A 17,472-nucleotide genomic window follows, 5' to 3' on the forward strand; every position below is an offset into this window, starting at 1 on the left:
ACAGGAAATAAGATGTTGTGCTCCAGCTCAGCACTGGGATTAAAAAGTCTTGTTCAGTTGAAAGTTGCAGAAATATCCTACCTAGTGTCCCAAACAACTTTGCATTGATGCTTACTCATTAAAATAGATTTGTGAGAACCCCTTTAAGAGTGGTTTCACAAACCAATGTAAACGTAAAACAGAAAGAAAGTAAACACTGGGAGCTCCAGTAAAATAGGTGTTGTTGAGGTTTGAATGGTTTAGGCTAAAGGTTTTGTTCACTGTAAAGGTATAACAAACGTTGAAACAGCATTGGACAGGAAACAACAGATTGTTGAGAACCTGGCAGGCTTACATGAAATGATGCATGTCAACAGTATCATTGGTGTTATGGCCAGTGACAGTGAAAGCTAATCAGGATGGTCTGACACATCAGTCGAATACCTGAGAAAAAAGAAATACATAAACAAGTCTCATGGATTATGCAACACGCCCCCCGCCACTAAATCCTGTGCAAATTCAGTGGGGGAGTCAAAGTATTTAGCAAAACAAATCCACGCCCCAAAGCTTATTAAGTGGTTTTGGTTTGCGCTTATTCAGAACTGGCTCTTCAAGGCAGGCTGGGAGAACTTAGGCACACTGTACGCACACGTTTGAGAAGACGATACTGCATTGCCAAGGATATCAGCAATCTTGGGATCTTTCAGGTGTAAGTTTATAAAAGACAATAACCTGCACTTGTTTAAATTATATTGAAAGTTTAATTGGCTAATGTAAGAAACTTCAACTTTAATGTGGCCTATATTACTACTTTGGTGCTGTGTTTTAGCAGTAACTTGCATGAGCCTATATATGCACAGACATGATCAAGTTTAATTTTGTGATTGTTGAAATATACCTAGTAGGAATGACAATGTGGATGAAGAATACTTTATGCATTTGGAATTGTGAGTTAGAAAAACATTGAAGAGCCAAGCTTTCCGATTGTAAATTGTAATTTCTTCAGCTGTCAGTGCACTAGCTTTACTAAAACCATTTGTAGGTGTTGGAGTAACTGGTGGCCTTCGCAAAACAATAGTAAATAGCCTCAAACACACTGATGAATGACATTTTTTATATTACTATTTCTTGTCAAATCTTTGTATCTGTTGCATTGTTAGCTGCCATTAACTAATGTTATAATACATTATAAATAATGTTATAATACTAATTTAGCTTTGAAGTTGCAAAGTTTAATTTCAATTTCCCCTTATTACACAGCCGGCATAGAATATAACCATGCTTGCTCCTGGTGTGTGCATGAGTATAACAGAAGCGCGCTACATAAATGATGGTAAAGGGACCCTTGTCAATCCAGAGAAATTCAACAAACAAGATTACCAACAGCTAAAGCAAGATTTTTTCAAGCACCGTTATAGGTACATAGATGACACATTCCCTCCAGACAATACCTCCATTGGCAAAGTCATAGACGGAGTGGTGTGGAAAAGACCACGGGTATGTATGGTGCAGACTTTAACCAGTTCTGCAAAGCAGTATATTTCATTTTGATTATACACTTTTTATAATAATTTATTAAATGATTTGGTGTAATTTGTGCCTTTTTTCTTCCAGGAATTAGTCAAAAATCCTAACTTTATTGTTAGTGACATTTCAAGGTTTGACTTTGGGCAAGGAAACGTTGGTAAGAGAATTTGGCTTTAAGCAAATACTTGTTCATCACAGGTAATAGTGAAACATTAGGTCTATATGCTACAGAAATGCTGGCCTAGTCTTGATTTCACATACAGTGAGGGAAATAATTATTAGATCCCCTCCTGATTTGATTATGTTTGCCCACTGACAAAGAAATTATCAGTCTATAATTTTAATGTTAGGATTATTTGAATAATTAGAGACAGAATAACAACAAAACAATACAGAAAAACGCATGTCAAAATTTTTATGAATTGTTTTGCATTTTAATGAGTGAAATAAGTATATAACCGCTCTCAATCAGAAAGATTTCTGGCTCCCAGGTGTCTTTTATACAGGTAAAGAGCTCAGATTAGGAGCACACTCTTTAAGGGAGTGCTCCAAATCTCAGCTTGTTACCTGTATAAAAAACACCTGTCCACAGAAGCAATCAACCAATCAGATTCCAAACTCACCACCATGGCCAAGACGAAAAAGCTGTTCAAGGATGTCAGGGAAAAGATTGTAGACCTACATAAGGCTGGAATGGACTACAAGACCATTGGAAAGCAGCTTGGTGAGAAGGTGACAACAGTTGGTGCGATAATTCGCAAATGGAAGAAACACAAAATAATTGTCAATCTCCCTTGGTCTGGGGCTCCATGCAAGATCTCACCTCGTGGAGTTGCAATGATCATGAGAACGGTATTTGCCCAGAACTACACGGGAGGATCTTGTCAATGATCTCAAGGCAGCTGGGGCCATGGTCACCAAGAAAACAACCTGTAACACATTACGCCGTGAAGTACTGAAATCCTGCAGAGCCCACAAGGTCCTCCTGGTCAAGAAAGCACATGTACAGGCCTGTCTGCAGTTTGCCAGAGAACATCAGAATGATTCAGATGAGAACTGGGTGAAAGTGTTGTGGTCAGAAAATCAAGCTCTTTGGCATCAACTCAACTCGTCATGTTTGGAGGAGGAGGAATGCTGCCTATGACCCCAAGAACACCATCCCCACCGTCAAATATGGGGGTGGAAACATTATGCGTTGGGGGTGTTTTGACATCTTCACCGCATCAGAGGGACGATGGACAGGGCCATGTATCGTCAAATCTTGGGCGAGAACCTCCTTCCCCCAGCCAGGTTATTGAAAATGGGTCTTAGATGGGTACTCCAGCATGAAAATGACCCAAATCACATGGCCAAGGCAACAAAGGAGTGGCTCAAGAAGAAGTAGATTTAGGTCCTGGAGTGGCCTAGCCAATCTCCAGACCTTAATCCCATAGAAAATCTGTAGAGGGAGCTGAAGGTTTGAGTTGCCAAACGTCAGCCTCGAAACCTTAATTACTCTGCAAAGAGGAGTGGGACAAAATCCCTCCTGAGATGTGTGCAAACCTGGTGGCCAACTACAAGAAACGTCTGAACTCTGTAATTGCCACCAAGTCATGTTTTGCATAAAGGTCGGATACTTTTTTCACTCATTAAAATGCAAATCAATTTCTAACATTTTTGACATGCGTTTTTCTGGATTAATTTGTTGTTATTCTGTCTCTCACTGTTCAATGAAACCTTCCATTAAAATGATAGACTGATAATTTCTTTGTCAGTGGGCAAACGTGCAAAATCAGCAAGGCTGATTTTGTTCCCTCACTGTAACTCTTTGACATAAAAACAGGGCAACATTTTTAAGCACTCCAGTAAATCAGTGATCACCAGGATTCCAGACAGTGTTCTTGTAGTCCTAGCCATCTCATCACACTTGCCTGGTAGTAATAGTCATCAAGGACATTTGACCGGTAGCAGAGAAGAGCAGCGACATGTCATGATGTATATAAATGCTTCTGTTTTAAAGGAAATTGCTGGTTCCTTGCATCCATCGGGGCTTTGACATACCAGAAGGACATCCTGAATCAAGTAATTGATTCAGAACAGAACTTTGAATATGGTTACTGTGGAATATTCCACTTCAGGGTAAATAACCTTGGACTAAATAGCCTATTGGAATAACTGTCATATGTCATCAGGGCTAATCATGTAATAACACAGAAAACACTGCATTGAAAATTATTTGAGATGTATTAGTAACTATTGAAAAATAATGAGCTGAATTAGTATGATCTTATGAACATTTCTGAAACCCCACAGAAAATAAAACGTGTTCTCTAATTTTTCAGTTCTGGAGGTTTGGCAAGTGGGTGGACGTTGTGATTGATGACAAGCTGCCAACACTTCAGGGCAAGCTAATTTTTGTTCAATCAAGAACATCCAATGAATTTTGGCCAGCCTTACTGGAAAAAGCATATGCCAAGTATGTGAGCCATATCAGTTGGGAAGTTGTATGAGACACATTTTATATCATTGCACATCTTATTCATTTTAGGCCTCAATCATACTCTGTTTTTGTAGGGTTTGTGGCTCCTACGCCGACATGGACGCCGGGACTCTTTCTGAAGCTATGATGGACTTCACTGGAGGGATTCACATTACTTACTCACTTGAAAAAGCTCCACCAAATATCTGGCATGTCTTGTTAAGAGCTGCCAAGTCCCAATCAATGATTGGGTGTACCACGCCTCACGGGGTATGATTAATAGCAAACTCAGAAACACCACGATGAAGCTCTGAACAAAACAGTGCAACTCATGTTTCCACAAATACTACTTTTGTCTGGCGGTTTAAGGTTGCATCTGACCAGTAACAATTTGCTAGATCAAATCCCTTAGCCAGCAGTATAAAATATCTGTAGCTCAAATCTGTAGCTCCTTCTCTGAGCAAGAGAGTCTTAATGCTTTTATAGGAAGCTCTAGACAAAATCATCTGCTAAACAAATAAAGGTAATACAAATCAGATGAAGACCGAAACCTCTGCTCTGTTATTTTCCAAAAGGGCTAAAAACCTTTTTCTTCTGTGTTTTATTAATCTTTTAATAATCATTTAGCCATATTGAATGTGATGTTTATATTTGTGTACGTTGTCTCTAATGTATGTCCAGGTATGTCCAGTAAGCTGGATGTTCATGTCTTTTCTTATCTTAAGCACTTTGAACTGCCCTGTGTATAAATCTGCCTTGCCTTGCCACACTTTACCTGTAATACCAAAATACTTGTGTCTATTGTAGGAAATACCAGGGGAAAACAAAGTGGCACCAAATGGACTAGTGTGTGGTCATGCCTACACCGTCACAGGAGTTACACAGGTAACTGACCCAATAATTAGCGTAGCCAGTTCCGTCTAGAAACCTGAGTGGGTATTGGTCAGCGATGTATAAGCTGACGCTGGGATTGTTCCTATCACAATATCGTGGGTCGACTATTGAATGGAATGATATTATGGTGTTGATGTCCTTATTAGTAGTATCGTATACATGATCATGTGCTGGCAGTGAGTTACCCTGGAGGAGCAGAAACTAACACTGTTTTCTGTCTGAACTGAGACAAATGGAAATGTTTCTGTTGTTTGAGTGGTATTATTGCCACCGCCAAACAATGAACCGGCTCCTTCATCCTGGTGTCATCCACAGGTCATGAGCCGGGACATGCCAGTGAATCTGGTCCGCGTCTTTAACCCGTGGGGCTTTGGAGAGTGGGAAGGAGACTGGAGCGATAGGTAAAGTTGTTTATTTGAATGTGCTTCCACTCTAACTGTCAGCTCATCAGTCAGTTCATCTCCCTAACCTCTTGCAGTCTATGAATCTCAAAATGACCCCCATCCCCTATGCGCTTGCTTGTGCCCTCCATGGTCACGTGCTGTTGAAGGATCTCTGAGGGTGACCTCCAAGCGTTGGCTAGGGGTTTAATGAAAGCATGAACAAGAGAGGGGCACGCTCTTGACTTGAATGATGAAATGTACGGTCCTTAACATGAATGATGAAATTTAAACAAACAAATCCCTCCTTTTGTATAAGAATAAATAAACATCATCGACAAATGAGAATTCAATTTAGGATATATTTTGTTTGGCGTATGTGTGATGTCTCGAAATCCGATGATAAATGCTCAGGTCATACCATCATGCACGCCTAATAACGCAGTGCCTGATAGGACTGCACTTCACTAGCTACTTGCTAGTGGAGACTTCATTGTTGCACCCTTGCTCAAAGGGGCAACCGGAGGCTCAAATTAGCCCCTTGATCATTTTTCATACCTTAGCTTTGGGACACTTGTGCAAATGACAAAGGAGAGCATGGGTTGCTGCTGGAAAGATATGGAGGGGTCCATTTGGGATTTAGCTTTGGATTCAGAAGTTACACATTAGCACTGAAGATTGAAAGCTTTAAAAACTCCAATCTAAACAATATCGAAATAATTTAATGTATGTATGGTCAACTTCATCATCATTTAATTTGCATTTAACCAAACATGAGAAACCTCACATGCAGTGTTCTTCTCGTAAGGTCCTCCTTGTGGGAAACAGTGTATCCTGAAGAACGTCAGAAGTACCTGTCAGTAGCAATTGATGGGGAATTCTGGTAAACAATTTTGCTGGAATTTGTTTGCCAACCATATAGTAAATATTATATTGTAAGTGGCTTACACATATTATATTGTCAGTACAAATCAGCAATGATTGTTACATATTAGTATCAATCAGTACATATTAATACTGTTACATCATACCATTATTAGTCAGTACACAAAAGTATTGATATATTTAACACCAGTACCAATTAACAATAGGTTGTCTTCTTAGGATGACTGTGGAAGACTTCTGTAAGAATTTCAACGAAGTGACTATCTGCTGTTTAAACCTTAATTTTCTTGATGAAAACATCACTTCTGTTTGGACGGCCTCCTTTCATAACGGGAGATGGCTTGCAGATATCACTGCTGGTGGTCATGAGACATTCGAAAGTAAATTACATTGATTGATGTGGTTTGCTTGTAATAAGGAGTTATTTACCAAAGAATACAATAAATTACTTGAATTTATAGTAAACTTTTATTTTATTTTTTAATATCACAGAAACATTCTGGATGAATCCTCAGTATCGGGTGAAGATTGATGAGTTGGAAAATGACTGCTCTGAGTACAACATCCTGGTGTCATTGATGCAGAAGTCTAAAAGCGGAAGAAGACGTTTTGAAAAAAACCTCTTCATTGGCTTTTCTGTCTATGAGGTCAGTGCCCTTCTTTGTTTAAATATGCTATATCATTTTCAAGTATTCCGCTTTTAAGGTAAGACCCAAATACATAGTTGAAAATATGTATTTCAAACAAATAAAAGCCAACTGTGTAGAACCAGGAAATGTGAAAGAGGAGCAATTAGGGTATAATGTATTACTCAACAAGGCACACAGATTTTTATTAAACCTTTATTTCAACAAGGAACATAGACTGAGGCCAAGGTCTCTTTTACAACTGGGCCTGGCATATACATGTTTACACATACAGTTTAGGTTCAATTATAAAAAATAAACAAAGAAATGAATAATATCCCAAAAATCACAGAGAACAGACAAAAGAAGACAAGACTCTCATGGATAGCACAAGACAAATTACATTGCTTTACACACCAGTGTCATTCCCTCAGTGGCCACAGGTTTTTAGTGGACATTGAGCCTGGTGAGTTCTGCGATGTCCCTTTGGTGTAGTAAACTAAACCAATGTAGTGCACATGTCGTCGCACATTGGAAACAGTATACGAAGCATACAGATACAGCTCATGGAAAAATGTAGACCACTGCACCTTTTTCTTTCCTTTCCAAAAAAGTCGAAAAGGAGTTTTTGAGTGAGGAACAGACGGTTTCAATTAGCAGTGGTTTCTTAATTTTATCTGGAGCTGTAAAAGACGTGTTTAGCCTGCTCATTCATGTTTTCTTTTTACACATATTACCAATTCTCCAAGGGTATGCACATTTTTTTAGCACAAATGTGTATATATACTGAAAAGTTTCAGATCAAAGTTCTTTGTTTTTGGCCATTTAAAGCCTGTAATCGAACCCACAATTGCTGATATTCAAGATACTGAACTAGTCAAAAGAAGGCCAGCTTTATTGCTTCTTTAATCAGCACACCATTTTTCTGTAGTGGTAATATAATCGCAAAAGGGTTTTCTAACGATCATTTAGTATTTGAATATGATAAACCTCTATTAGCAAGCATAACATGCCATTGGAACACAGGAGGGATGGTTGCTATAAACCTCGGTGCGCAAGTTTGACATTCCATTGAAAATCTGCCATTTCCAGCTACAACAGTCATTTACAGTCGTTTAACAACATTAATAATGACTACACTGTATTTCTGATCAATAATATGTTATTTTAATGAAAAAATAGTTAGCTTTTTTTTCAAAAACAAGGATATTTCTAAGGTACTGATTTTAACGAGGAATTTAACGAGGAAAAGTATAAAAACCACTCCTGTGGTCATCACTATCCTCTTGCAATAGGACCTGCTGGATGACAAAAACAGTGCAAGAAGTACCTCAAAGGCAATTTGAATAAAACAATTACTATTCAGCATGACAAAGGAGTTGAAAAGAACAAGGTCAAGCTACAGACATTTGGGACAACAAAGCTAGACTGGCCGAGGGTGAAAAACGAGATGACCGTCAACTCATTAGAATATCACTCAACAACCGTAGGATGACATCAAGTGACCTACAACAGGAATGGCAAACAGCAGCTGGGGTGAAGTGCACGGTGAGGACGGTTAGAAACAGGCTCCTAGGGGCGGGGCTGAAGTCGTGCAAAGCTTGAAAAAAGCCCTTCATTAATGAGAAGAAAAGAAGAGCCAGGCTGAAGTTTGCAAAAGACCATAAGGATTGGACCGTAGAGGAATGGAGTAAGGTCATCTTTTCTGACCAGTCAAATTTTCTGCTTTGCCCAACACCTGGTCGTCAAATGGTTAGATGGAGACCTGGAGAGGCCTACAAGCCACAGTGTCTTGCACCCACTGTGAAATTTGGTGGAGGATCGGTGATGATCTGGGGATGCTTCAGCATGCATGCATGAATCAAGCCAAGTACAAGTTTATCCTGGAAGAACACCTGCTTCCTTCTGCTCTGACAATGTTCCCCAACTCTGAGAATTGTATTTCCAGCAGGACAATGCTCCATGCCACACAGCCAGGTCAATCAAGGTGGGGATGGAGGACCACCAGATCAAAACTCTGTCATGGCCAGCCTAATCTCCAGACCTGAACCCCATTGAAAACAACAGATGGTCACAAGCCACCAAACAAAGCCGAGCAACTTTAATTTTTGTGGCAGGAGCAGCTTAAAGTCACCCAACAGCAATGTGACAGACCGGTGAAGAGCATGCCAAGATGCAAGAAAGCTGTGATTAAAAATCAGGGATATTCCACCAAATATGGATTTCAGAACTCTTCCTAAGTTAAAACATTAGTATTTTGATGTTAAAATGAATATGAATTAGTTTTCTTTGCATTATTTGAGGTCTGAAAACAATGCATCTTTTTTGGTTATTTTGACCAGTTGTTATTTTCTACAAATAAATACTCTAAATGACAATATTATTATTTGGAATTTGGAAGTAATGTTGTATGCAGTTTATATACAGCTCAGGAAAGAATTTACAGACCACTGCACCTTTTCCTTCCAAAAAAGTCAAAAGGGAAGGTTTTGAGTGAGGAACAGAAGGGTTAAAATTAAGAGACCACTGCAAATTGAACGCTTCTGGTCCTTTTCATCTTTTTTGGAAAGGAAAGAAAAAGGTGCAATGGTCCCTTAATTCTTTCCGGAGCTGTATATATGATGTAATTCCTGAACAAGCAATGAAACAAGGCCAGAAATGACATTGTTTAAAAATATAACGTTTTGTTTTGTTTTTTGTAACAGGTACCTGACCAAGTAAGTCATTTTAATGAAATTTGCACAAGTTAAAACATTGTTTTAAGGAAGGAGAAGGGATTGGTCTGTAGCCATAAATTAAATGTAATACAAAAAATGTAGTGTAATATTATTTTAACAACCTACAGTAGCAATTAATGCAGATGACAGGTGTACAATGTCAAAGATACAGGTGTCCGCTAAATGACTACAATGCAAATTGTAAAATAAATGAAGCAACTAAGAAACCTCACTATGATATTTAATTGATGTCTAACTACACTAAGTACTGACATTACCCATTTTACCTAAAAGCATACAAAAACAAGCCAGCCCCAGAGGAAACAGGGCTTATCAGGAAGCTAGCAATACTAGCTCAGTACCCAATATCATAATTCTGTATTCACATTAAAAAAATGAATCTGTTATATATAAATATATATATATATATATATATTGTACATTCAGTATTTCAGAGAAGTAACATTACGTATTTACATTAGGGTTTAACAGTAAAATTGTAATAAAATTATGTAGCATGCCCCCAGCACGGACCACAGTGTTTTCTTTCTTGTTATCTCAGTCCAAAGGGAAGAGGGGGAAGTTTCCTGCCTCTTTCTTTAACACCAGCAGGCTTGTCAAGAAAACCACGTTCCACGTAGATTCCCGGGAAGTTATGGAGAAGTTCCGTCTGAAACCTGGTGAATACCTGATTGTGCCATCAACAGCCGAACCAAAACAATCACGCTCCTTCATCCTATCCATCCTGACCAAGGCGAAAATCAATGTCTAGTAAGCACCCCAACCCCCTTCAATAGTATAGTAATGTAGTTTGTTTTTTACAATTTCCAGTGAATGATTGGAATGAATGTATCCCACCACCCCCAAAAAATATTTTTTAACATCTTCTCAGTGAAAATTCCAATGACCAAGATGAAGAGGAAATTCTAGATACCCCAAAATCCCCAACATCCCCAACACCCCCAGAAACCCCGAAGGTATTTAATGTGAAACAATTTGTTGTCCCTTCTACGTGGGTCTATGTATTATTTCGGTATACAACTGCCATTGATTTGCTCTACAACCCCCGATATCTAAACATATATATCATGTTTTAGCCCAGATCGGACAGTGGGACTAAGTTTTCTACTACAACCCAAGTCTGTTTCAGCAATATTATGATGAGGCAAGTTCAGACTATTTTCACACAAATATGCATTATGAAAATTAGAAGAACATAACCTGAAGAAAAAACAATACTTTGCAATAATCCTTTTTAACTCTTGGAAATAAACATCACTATACTTGTTTTCACTAAAAAGTTTGAGGAAGTGGATGCTGAACAACTTCAGAGGATTCTAAATGAAAATCTCCTAAAAGGTACGTAGAGGTGAAATAATTTGCCATAGAGGTACCAAGAAATGTTACAACAAAATGTGTTGTTTTAACAGAGAAAACTCTTTTGATTCGTTCCTATGTTACAGGATTTACGAAGGGAGCTCTAGGCTTCAGCCTGGAATCCTGTCAAAGCATGGTTGCTTTAATGGACGTATCCTTTTACATGTGAGTGGTTACACCGACTCCCATGACGACGAGCAAGTCTTTTCCTGTACCAAACCTTCAAGCGCACTTCCAGAGCACGCTGGTGAACAGTGTCAGTAAAGACAGTGAATTAAAATGTCTACGTTACGGGTGTCCGAATATATTACGGGGGAAACCCAGGAACCAATGAATAACCCTGGAGTTGAGCGAGGCTGTTTGTACTGACATTTTTGGAACTATATAATGGCCAGTATAGATGCATACATGTAAATGGCAGAATAAATTCAAGGTATAGTCAGTTATATTCAGGTACGTAAGTAGTAGCCAATCTATTTCACGCCTTGTAGTTTATACCTCAAACCAGCAATACTTCGAAATCACTGTCTGAAGAGCAATTTTCATCTAATTGAATAGTCGTGTATGATCGGCATGACACCGACAATTGACATTGTTAAATAATAACGTGAATAGAAGTTAGCATAGACATTCCAATATAGTAAAAACTAATTTGAAAAAGAGGTCCTAAAACAGAAACTTAAAGAACACAGAAACCAAGCTTTGATTTCTCAGACCAACCATGAACTAGATTTATGTTCCCTCACTGTCAGACCGATCCATTATTGATGAAATGGTCTATTCTGTCCTGGACTCTGATTGATATCCTTAACCATTCAATTTTCAGATGTCAGTCACTGGAAAACTGAACAGTGCTGAATTTAAACATTTATGGGATAAAGTAACAATGTACAGGGTAAGAATGTGGAACTGTGTTGCTAAAGTTCATTCAGGTTATAGCTAATTACTTGTACAATTTACAAGAAAAAATCCTTTCTTGCATTATCCAGGACATCTTCTTCCATGCAGATGTGGACCATTCTGGAAATCTTTCATTGAGTGAACTGAGGAATGCAATGATTGCCTCAGGTAACATTTCATAAACGACCAATATTACTTTTCAAACTGTAGATCTCCAAACAAAAGTATCTAAATCTTCATGAAAAATATTTTTACGATTATTTATCCTGTACAGACAGACAGTTTGCATTAAACAAGAGGAACATTTTCATTTACACACGTCATAGAACAGCTTTTTCCTGTTTTTATTGAAATTCACATGGTGTTATGTGTCAATGTACTCTGAAATTAAAACATTCAACAAATGAACAAGTGGAGACAAATGAGAAATAATGGATTTGTTTTGTTTGACCTGTTGATGTATGTACTCTACTAGAGCTCTGAAGGTGTGCTCTGGTATCTGGCCCCAAGACGTTAGCAGCAGATCCTTTAAGTCCTGTAAATTGCGAGGTTGTGCCTCCATGGATTGGACCTGTTTGTCCAGCACATCCCACAGATGCTCGATTGTATTAAGATCTGGGGAATTTGGAGGCCAAGTCAGCACCTTGAATTCGTTGTTGTGTTCCTCAAATCATTTCTGAACCATTTTTGCTTTGTAGCAGGGCACATTATCCTGCTGAAAGAGGCCAATGCCATCAAGGAATACCGTTGCCATGAAAGCGTGCACATGGTCTGCAACAATGCTCAGATAGGTGGTATGTGTCAAAGTAACATCCAAATGAATGGCAGGACCCAAGGTTTTCCACCAGAACATTGCCCAAACATTGCCTCCGCCGGCCATGTGTTCTCCAGGTAAGGGTCGCACGCGCACCCGGCCATCCATGTGATGTAAAAGAAATAATACATCAGACCAGGCCACCTCCTTCCATTGCTCCGTGGTCCAGTTCTGATGCTCACATGCCCATTGTAGGCGCTTTCGACAGTGGACAGGGGTCAACATGGGCACCCTGACTGGTCTGCAGCTACGCAGCCCCAAATGCAACAAACTGCAAAGCACTGTGTGTTCTGACACCTTTCTATGAGTACGAGCATTTTTCAGCAATTTGAGCTACAGTAGCTTGTCTGTTGGATCGGACCACACATGCCTGCCTTCACTCCCCACGTGCATCAATGAACCCTGGCTGCCCATGACCCTTTTGCCGATTCACCACTTTTCCTTCCTTGGACCACTTTTGATAGGTACTAACCACTGCAGACCAGGAACACCCCACAAGGGCTGCAGTTTTGGAGATGCTCTGACCCAGTCGTCTAGCCATCACAATTAGGCCCTTGTCAAAGTCACTCAGATCCTTAAGTTTGCCCATTTGTCCTGCTTCTAATACATCAACTTTGTGGACAGAATGTTTACTTGCTGCCTAATATATCCCACCCACTGACAGGTGCCATTATAACAAAATGATCAGTGTTATTCACTTTACCTGTAAGTAGTCATAATGTAATAGCTGAGGGTATTGCAAATTATGGAAAACTATGTACTAAGCCATTTTTGTTCATGGTGCCCAATCAATCTGTTCAGGTCGCTGACTCTGGATTCAGCAAAAGAGCCCCAGACCATCACACTTCCACCTCCATGTTTGTCAGTTGGTGTCACACACTGTAGAACCATCCTACCCACCTACTTGAAGGCATACAAAAAAACAGAATATTTCTTCTTTTGATTCATCGGTCCATTCAGTAGTTCACTGGCAGTGCTTCATGGCCCAGGAAAGTCTCTTTTCCTTATTTTGCCATCTTAGCAATAGCTTTCTGACTGCCACTTGACCTGTCATGTAGCTTGAACATGCAGCTTGAAGTCTTCACAGTAGATACTCAGACTTGCTTACTTTGACCAGTGTTAATCTGTGCTTGAAGCCGTTGTCGTGAAGCTGTTGACACTAAGAATCTTGTCTTTTGAATCTGTTGAGGTTTTGCATCTACCAAAACTCTTCATTTCACATTTTCCTCCAGTTTCCAAGTGCCTTTTGATGGTGTAGGAAACTATATTCACTGACACCTTGGTTTTCTTTACAATTTCTCTAAAGAAAAGACCTACACTTTTAAGGGTTGTCTAAATTCCTTTGTTAATTGCCTTTTTCTCACCATTATGATAGCAATATGCTACTTCCTCCAGTACAATACTGTCCATAAAATGCTTACAAGGGTGTTTTAACACAGTCGGTTCCTACACTACTTTTATAAAGACAGAGGATTGGAAGTAATCAACAAAAGTTGGGACACCTGTAGGAATTGTTAACATCAACTATGAATTGTTCCAGCAGCCATCAGATTATCCAATGACGGCACCTAGACCGCCTTTGCTATACGGTCCCCTAGACTCTGGAAGAGCCTACCACAGAATGTCAGAGATGCTATGTCAGTGCATTATTTTAATATCTTACATTTTTATAGCATGGCATTTACAAATATTTTATCATTGTGATTTTATATTTTGTTATTCTTTTTACTTTCATTTACTTTTATACATAATATACTGTAAATGTTTTTATATATTTTTTATTATTATTCTATTGTATTTCTATTTTTATTGTGTGTTAAGCACTTTGTGTAATTGTGCTAGAATAGTGCAATACAAATTATTATTATTATCCTGTGGCATGGTGTTCCCACTACAATGCTTCACCGTGGGGATGGTATTAGCCAAGTGGTGAGTGGTTCTTGGTTTTTGCCAGATGTAGCGCTTGGCTTTCAGGCCTAAAGTTTGATTTTGGTCTTATCAGACCAGCAAATCTTTGGAGTAACTTAAGTTTAGCTTTTCTACCATAATGGCCTAAGTGATGGAGTGCTGCATAGACGCATAGATCGATAGTTGTCCCTCTGGCAGGTACTCCCGTCTCTACAGAGAAACGTTTTGTTAGAGTGGCCATTGGATTCGTGATCACCTCTCTGACAAAGGCCCTTTATTCCAGGTTGGTCAGACGCCAAACTCTAGAAGGATTCTTGATGGTTCAAAACGTCTTCCAAAAATGATTGAGCACACCTCTTTGAAATGTTCATTGTTTTAGTTTTTTTTTTTTAATCCTTAGATACCATTCCCGGAGGTCATTGTAAAGCAATGGACATATAAGACAGGCATGTCTGTTAACTGATGAGTCAAAAATGAAATGGTACAAATCTTTGAAAATCTTCTCCACTCTCAACCTCTCCCCTGTTGTTCTCCAATATACTTTCCCCGACTCCTCTGATCGTCCCATCCACCTCTCCTCCACAGGTCTCAGGATGGGTGATGACATGCTGTGCCTGATGGCTCTGCGCTACGGTGGATCTTCTGGAAACATCAGCGTGGAGAGTTTCATCAGTCTCGTCCTGCGCATGAACACCATGGCCCGTAAGTCCACGACTTGAGTTATTTTTAGGAATAATTACAAAAGAACTTGCTTGTGCTTGCACACCAAACTAATGTGTTATTATGGCCTGTGTGGCACAAACTGGATGATCAGCCAATCTGTGACTCTTATGTATTTTAGAAATCCCTTCATCATCAGATGTCACCATCATCCAATTTTGTGTGCCAGATGAGAGTTTGAAGCCGTGTCCTACACTCTTAGAAAAAGTGGTGTCCTGTAGGGTTCATAGTTTTGTCTCAGTGGATGGTTCTCCAGAGGGTTCTTCCTATAACACTTTGTCAGGTTCTGTATTAAAATAACCATCTTCTTATGGTGCTATTTAGAACCCTCTGTGAATGTTTTACCACCCTTATTAATCATCCATATTGGATCCACCATCTCAGTATCAGATGCAAAAATGACTAACAGAACAACAAAAAAAACATGCTTAAAGGATGTTAAAGGTTTTAAGTAGAACCCTAACTAGTTGCCTCAGGGAATACCATTGTTTCCGAAGAAAGGTTCTTGGTAGAAACCTTTCTCTTAGTAAATAACCCTTTCAAAGCTTTCCTTACTAAGATTGTATGTACTGAGTTACTATGCAAACTAGTTCATGCTCTTTTCCACAGAAATATTCAGACACCTCGAAAAAGGAGGGGTCATATCTCTTCGAGAGAAAGAGGTAATAAAAAATCTAACTAATCTTACTTTAACTAGGAATTTAATGGGTATCCAACTCGGGTCCTGACTCACTTGATGTGCTGTTTTTTGTTCCTGCCAAAGCAGTAACACACTGCATTCATAAACATACCACTGGAACTCAGGATTGATGGTTGCTGATAATGGGCCTCGGCAGGCCTATGTAGACATTGAATTGACATACAGCTTTTGGACAACTCGGAAACGTGTTTCCTTTCACTGGAGGAATTTTCTGTCAAATACCTTACAAATGTTGCCTCTTTCTTTTCAGTGGATGCAAATCTCGATGTATACATAAACTATTTACCAAATACGAATGGACAGAGGACTTCAGCTGAGATCAAAAGAGTTCTGCTACGGTGGTGCTTTGCTGAAAACATTTGTCCAACAGCAACTGAGTACTTCTGTAAAATCCCCAGGCTGTTTAAAGAAATCACTTTAGATAAGCACTAAAAATGCATTGAACGTAACTGCTTCATGAACATTACACTTTACACACTGTAAGTGTTTTGTGTCTTGGTTTTTGGTACTCTTCTATACCTTAACATTTGTTTTGTTTTTTCTCTTGGTTTTTAGTGTGTAGGTTTTATTTGTAAAGAAGGGTGCGTCTGTCTCCCGACAGTTCTCCAGAGCTAATATTGTAGCTTGGCAGGCTTTTGTTCTAGCAGAAATTTACTGCATATTTTTAAAACATAATAATCTTTTCAATACTAGCAACTAACGAAGGTTGAGTTATGTTCATGAAATACTATCCTGACCTATGCATGACCATTCAATATACTTGATAATGTGCTGACCAGAATTGCCTCGCAAACAGGTTTGTTGGGTTTCCTCCAGGTAACTCTTCAATACCGATCATGTCTCTGCAAGCAACGCTGTACAGTGGAACAATGCACAGCTAATCCTACAGGTCCTTTTGGGTGAAATGGGGTTTTTGCTTTGCATTCCTGACTAGTCCACGAGCAGCTCTATACGAGATTATTCTCTATCTTCCAGGTCCTGTCTTGACTTGGCCAGGGGTGCTAAAACCTAGATCCATAGGTCATGCGTGCATGCTATTTAGGTGTGGGGAGAAGAGCAGAGTATTGAGGGCAGTTTAATAAGTCTGATTTGTTATCAGTTACCAGTTTTGAGGTGACTTGATTTGTTGAGAATATTATTTAAAGTATCTGTGGGACAGAGAGATGTAGTGTGTTTAGGGTCATGTTTTAGAGTTTATATCCCATAAATATGCAGCCAAGTATCTTCTACTGTAATTACTTTCCGGTTTCTAGCAAAGGAGCCTAGTGTTTTATATATAACTTTTGGTTTAAACTCACTAAAAATATAAATAAAAAATTTGAGAAAAAACTAATAGTGTTGAGTGTTACTTATTCCTGAAATGCCTGTGTTACAACTCTGTGTTACAAACCCCAGTGACTATAATCTAGGGGAGAACGAGAATGTAACACCTACACCTCACGAAAATATGGTAAAAGTACCCAACAACAAGAACTCTACAGATAGAGAGAGATGTATACAGTTGTGCCCCAAACATGGCAACAAAGAAAAAAATGAACTGACCCCTGTCCAAGAGTTTGCATACCCTTAGTTCTTAATACTGTGTAT

General features: G+C 39.1%; 1 protein-coding gene across 1 annotated transcript; it reads left to right on the forward strand.

The window, feature by feature from the left end:
- Nucleotides 1–583: 583 nt before the first annotated feature.
- On the forward strand, nucleotides 584–17,152 carry LOC105015950 (calpain-9). The gene is made up of 22 exons (XM_034297418.1): nucleotides 584–688; nucleotides 1,240–1,476; nucleotides 1,594–1,663; nucleotides 3,506–3,624; nucleotides 3,828–3,961; nucleotides 4,060–4,234; nucleotides 4,772–4,849; nucleotides 5,174–5,259; nucleotides 6,047–6,121; nucleotides 6,343–6,503; nucleotides 6,616–6,770; nucleotides 9,455–9,466; nucleotides 10,029–10,237; nucleotides 10,359–10,443; nucleotides 10,564–10,635; nucleotides 10,768–10,825; nucleotides 10,930–10,994; nucleotides 11,670–11,738; nucleotides 11,833–11,911; nucleotides 15,051–15,167; nucleotides 15,795–15,847; nucleotides 16,136–17,152. Exons 2-22 carry the CDS (start codon nucleotides 1,258–1,260, stop codon nucleotides 16,160–16,162), a joined length of 2,118 nt encoding a protein of 705 aa, XP_034153309.1. The 5' UTR covers nucleotides 584–688; nucleotides 1,240–1,257; the 3' UTR covers nucleotides 16,163–17,152.
- The last annotated feature ends 320 nt before the right edge of the window (nucleotides 17,153–17,472 follow it).

The sequence above is a fragment of the Esox lucius genome, chromosome 15 (genome assembly GCF_011004845.1).
Source record: "Esox lucius isolate fEsoLuc1 chromosome 15, fEsoLuc1.pri, whole genome shotgun sequence".
In the NCBI taxonomy this organism is placed as follows: Eukaryota; Metazoa; Chordata; class Actinopteri; order Esociformes; family Esocidae; genus Esox; species Esox lucius.

Coding starts and splice junctions, on each gene's coding strand:
- LOC105015950 (XM_034297418.1), top strand. CDS start 1,258: ATGCTTGCTCCTGGTGTGTGCATGAGTATAACAGAAGCGCGCTACATA. Junction 11,739..11,832: donor ATAAAGTAACAATGTACAGG/GTAAGAATGTGG, acceptor TGCATTATCCAG/GACATCTTCTTCCATGCAGA. Junction 15,168..15,794: donor GCGCATGAACACCATGGCCC/GTAAGTCCACGA, acceptor TCTTTTCCACAG/AAATATTCAGACACCTCGAA.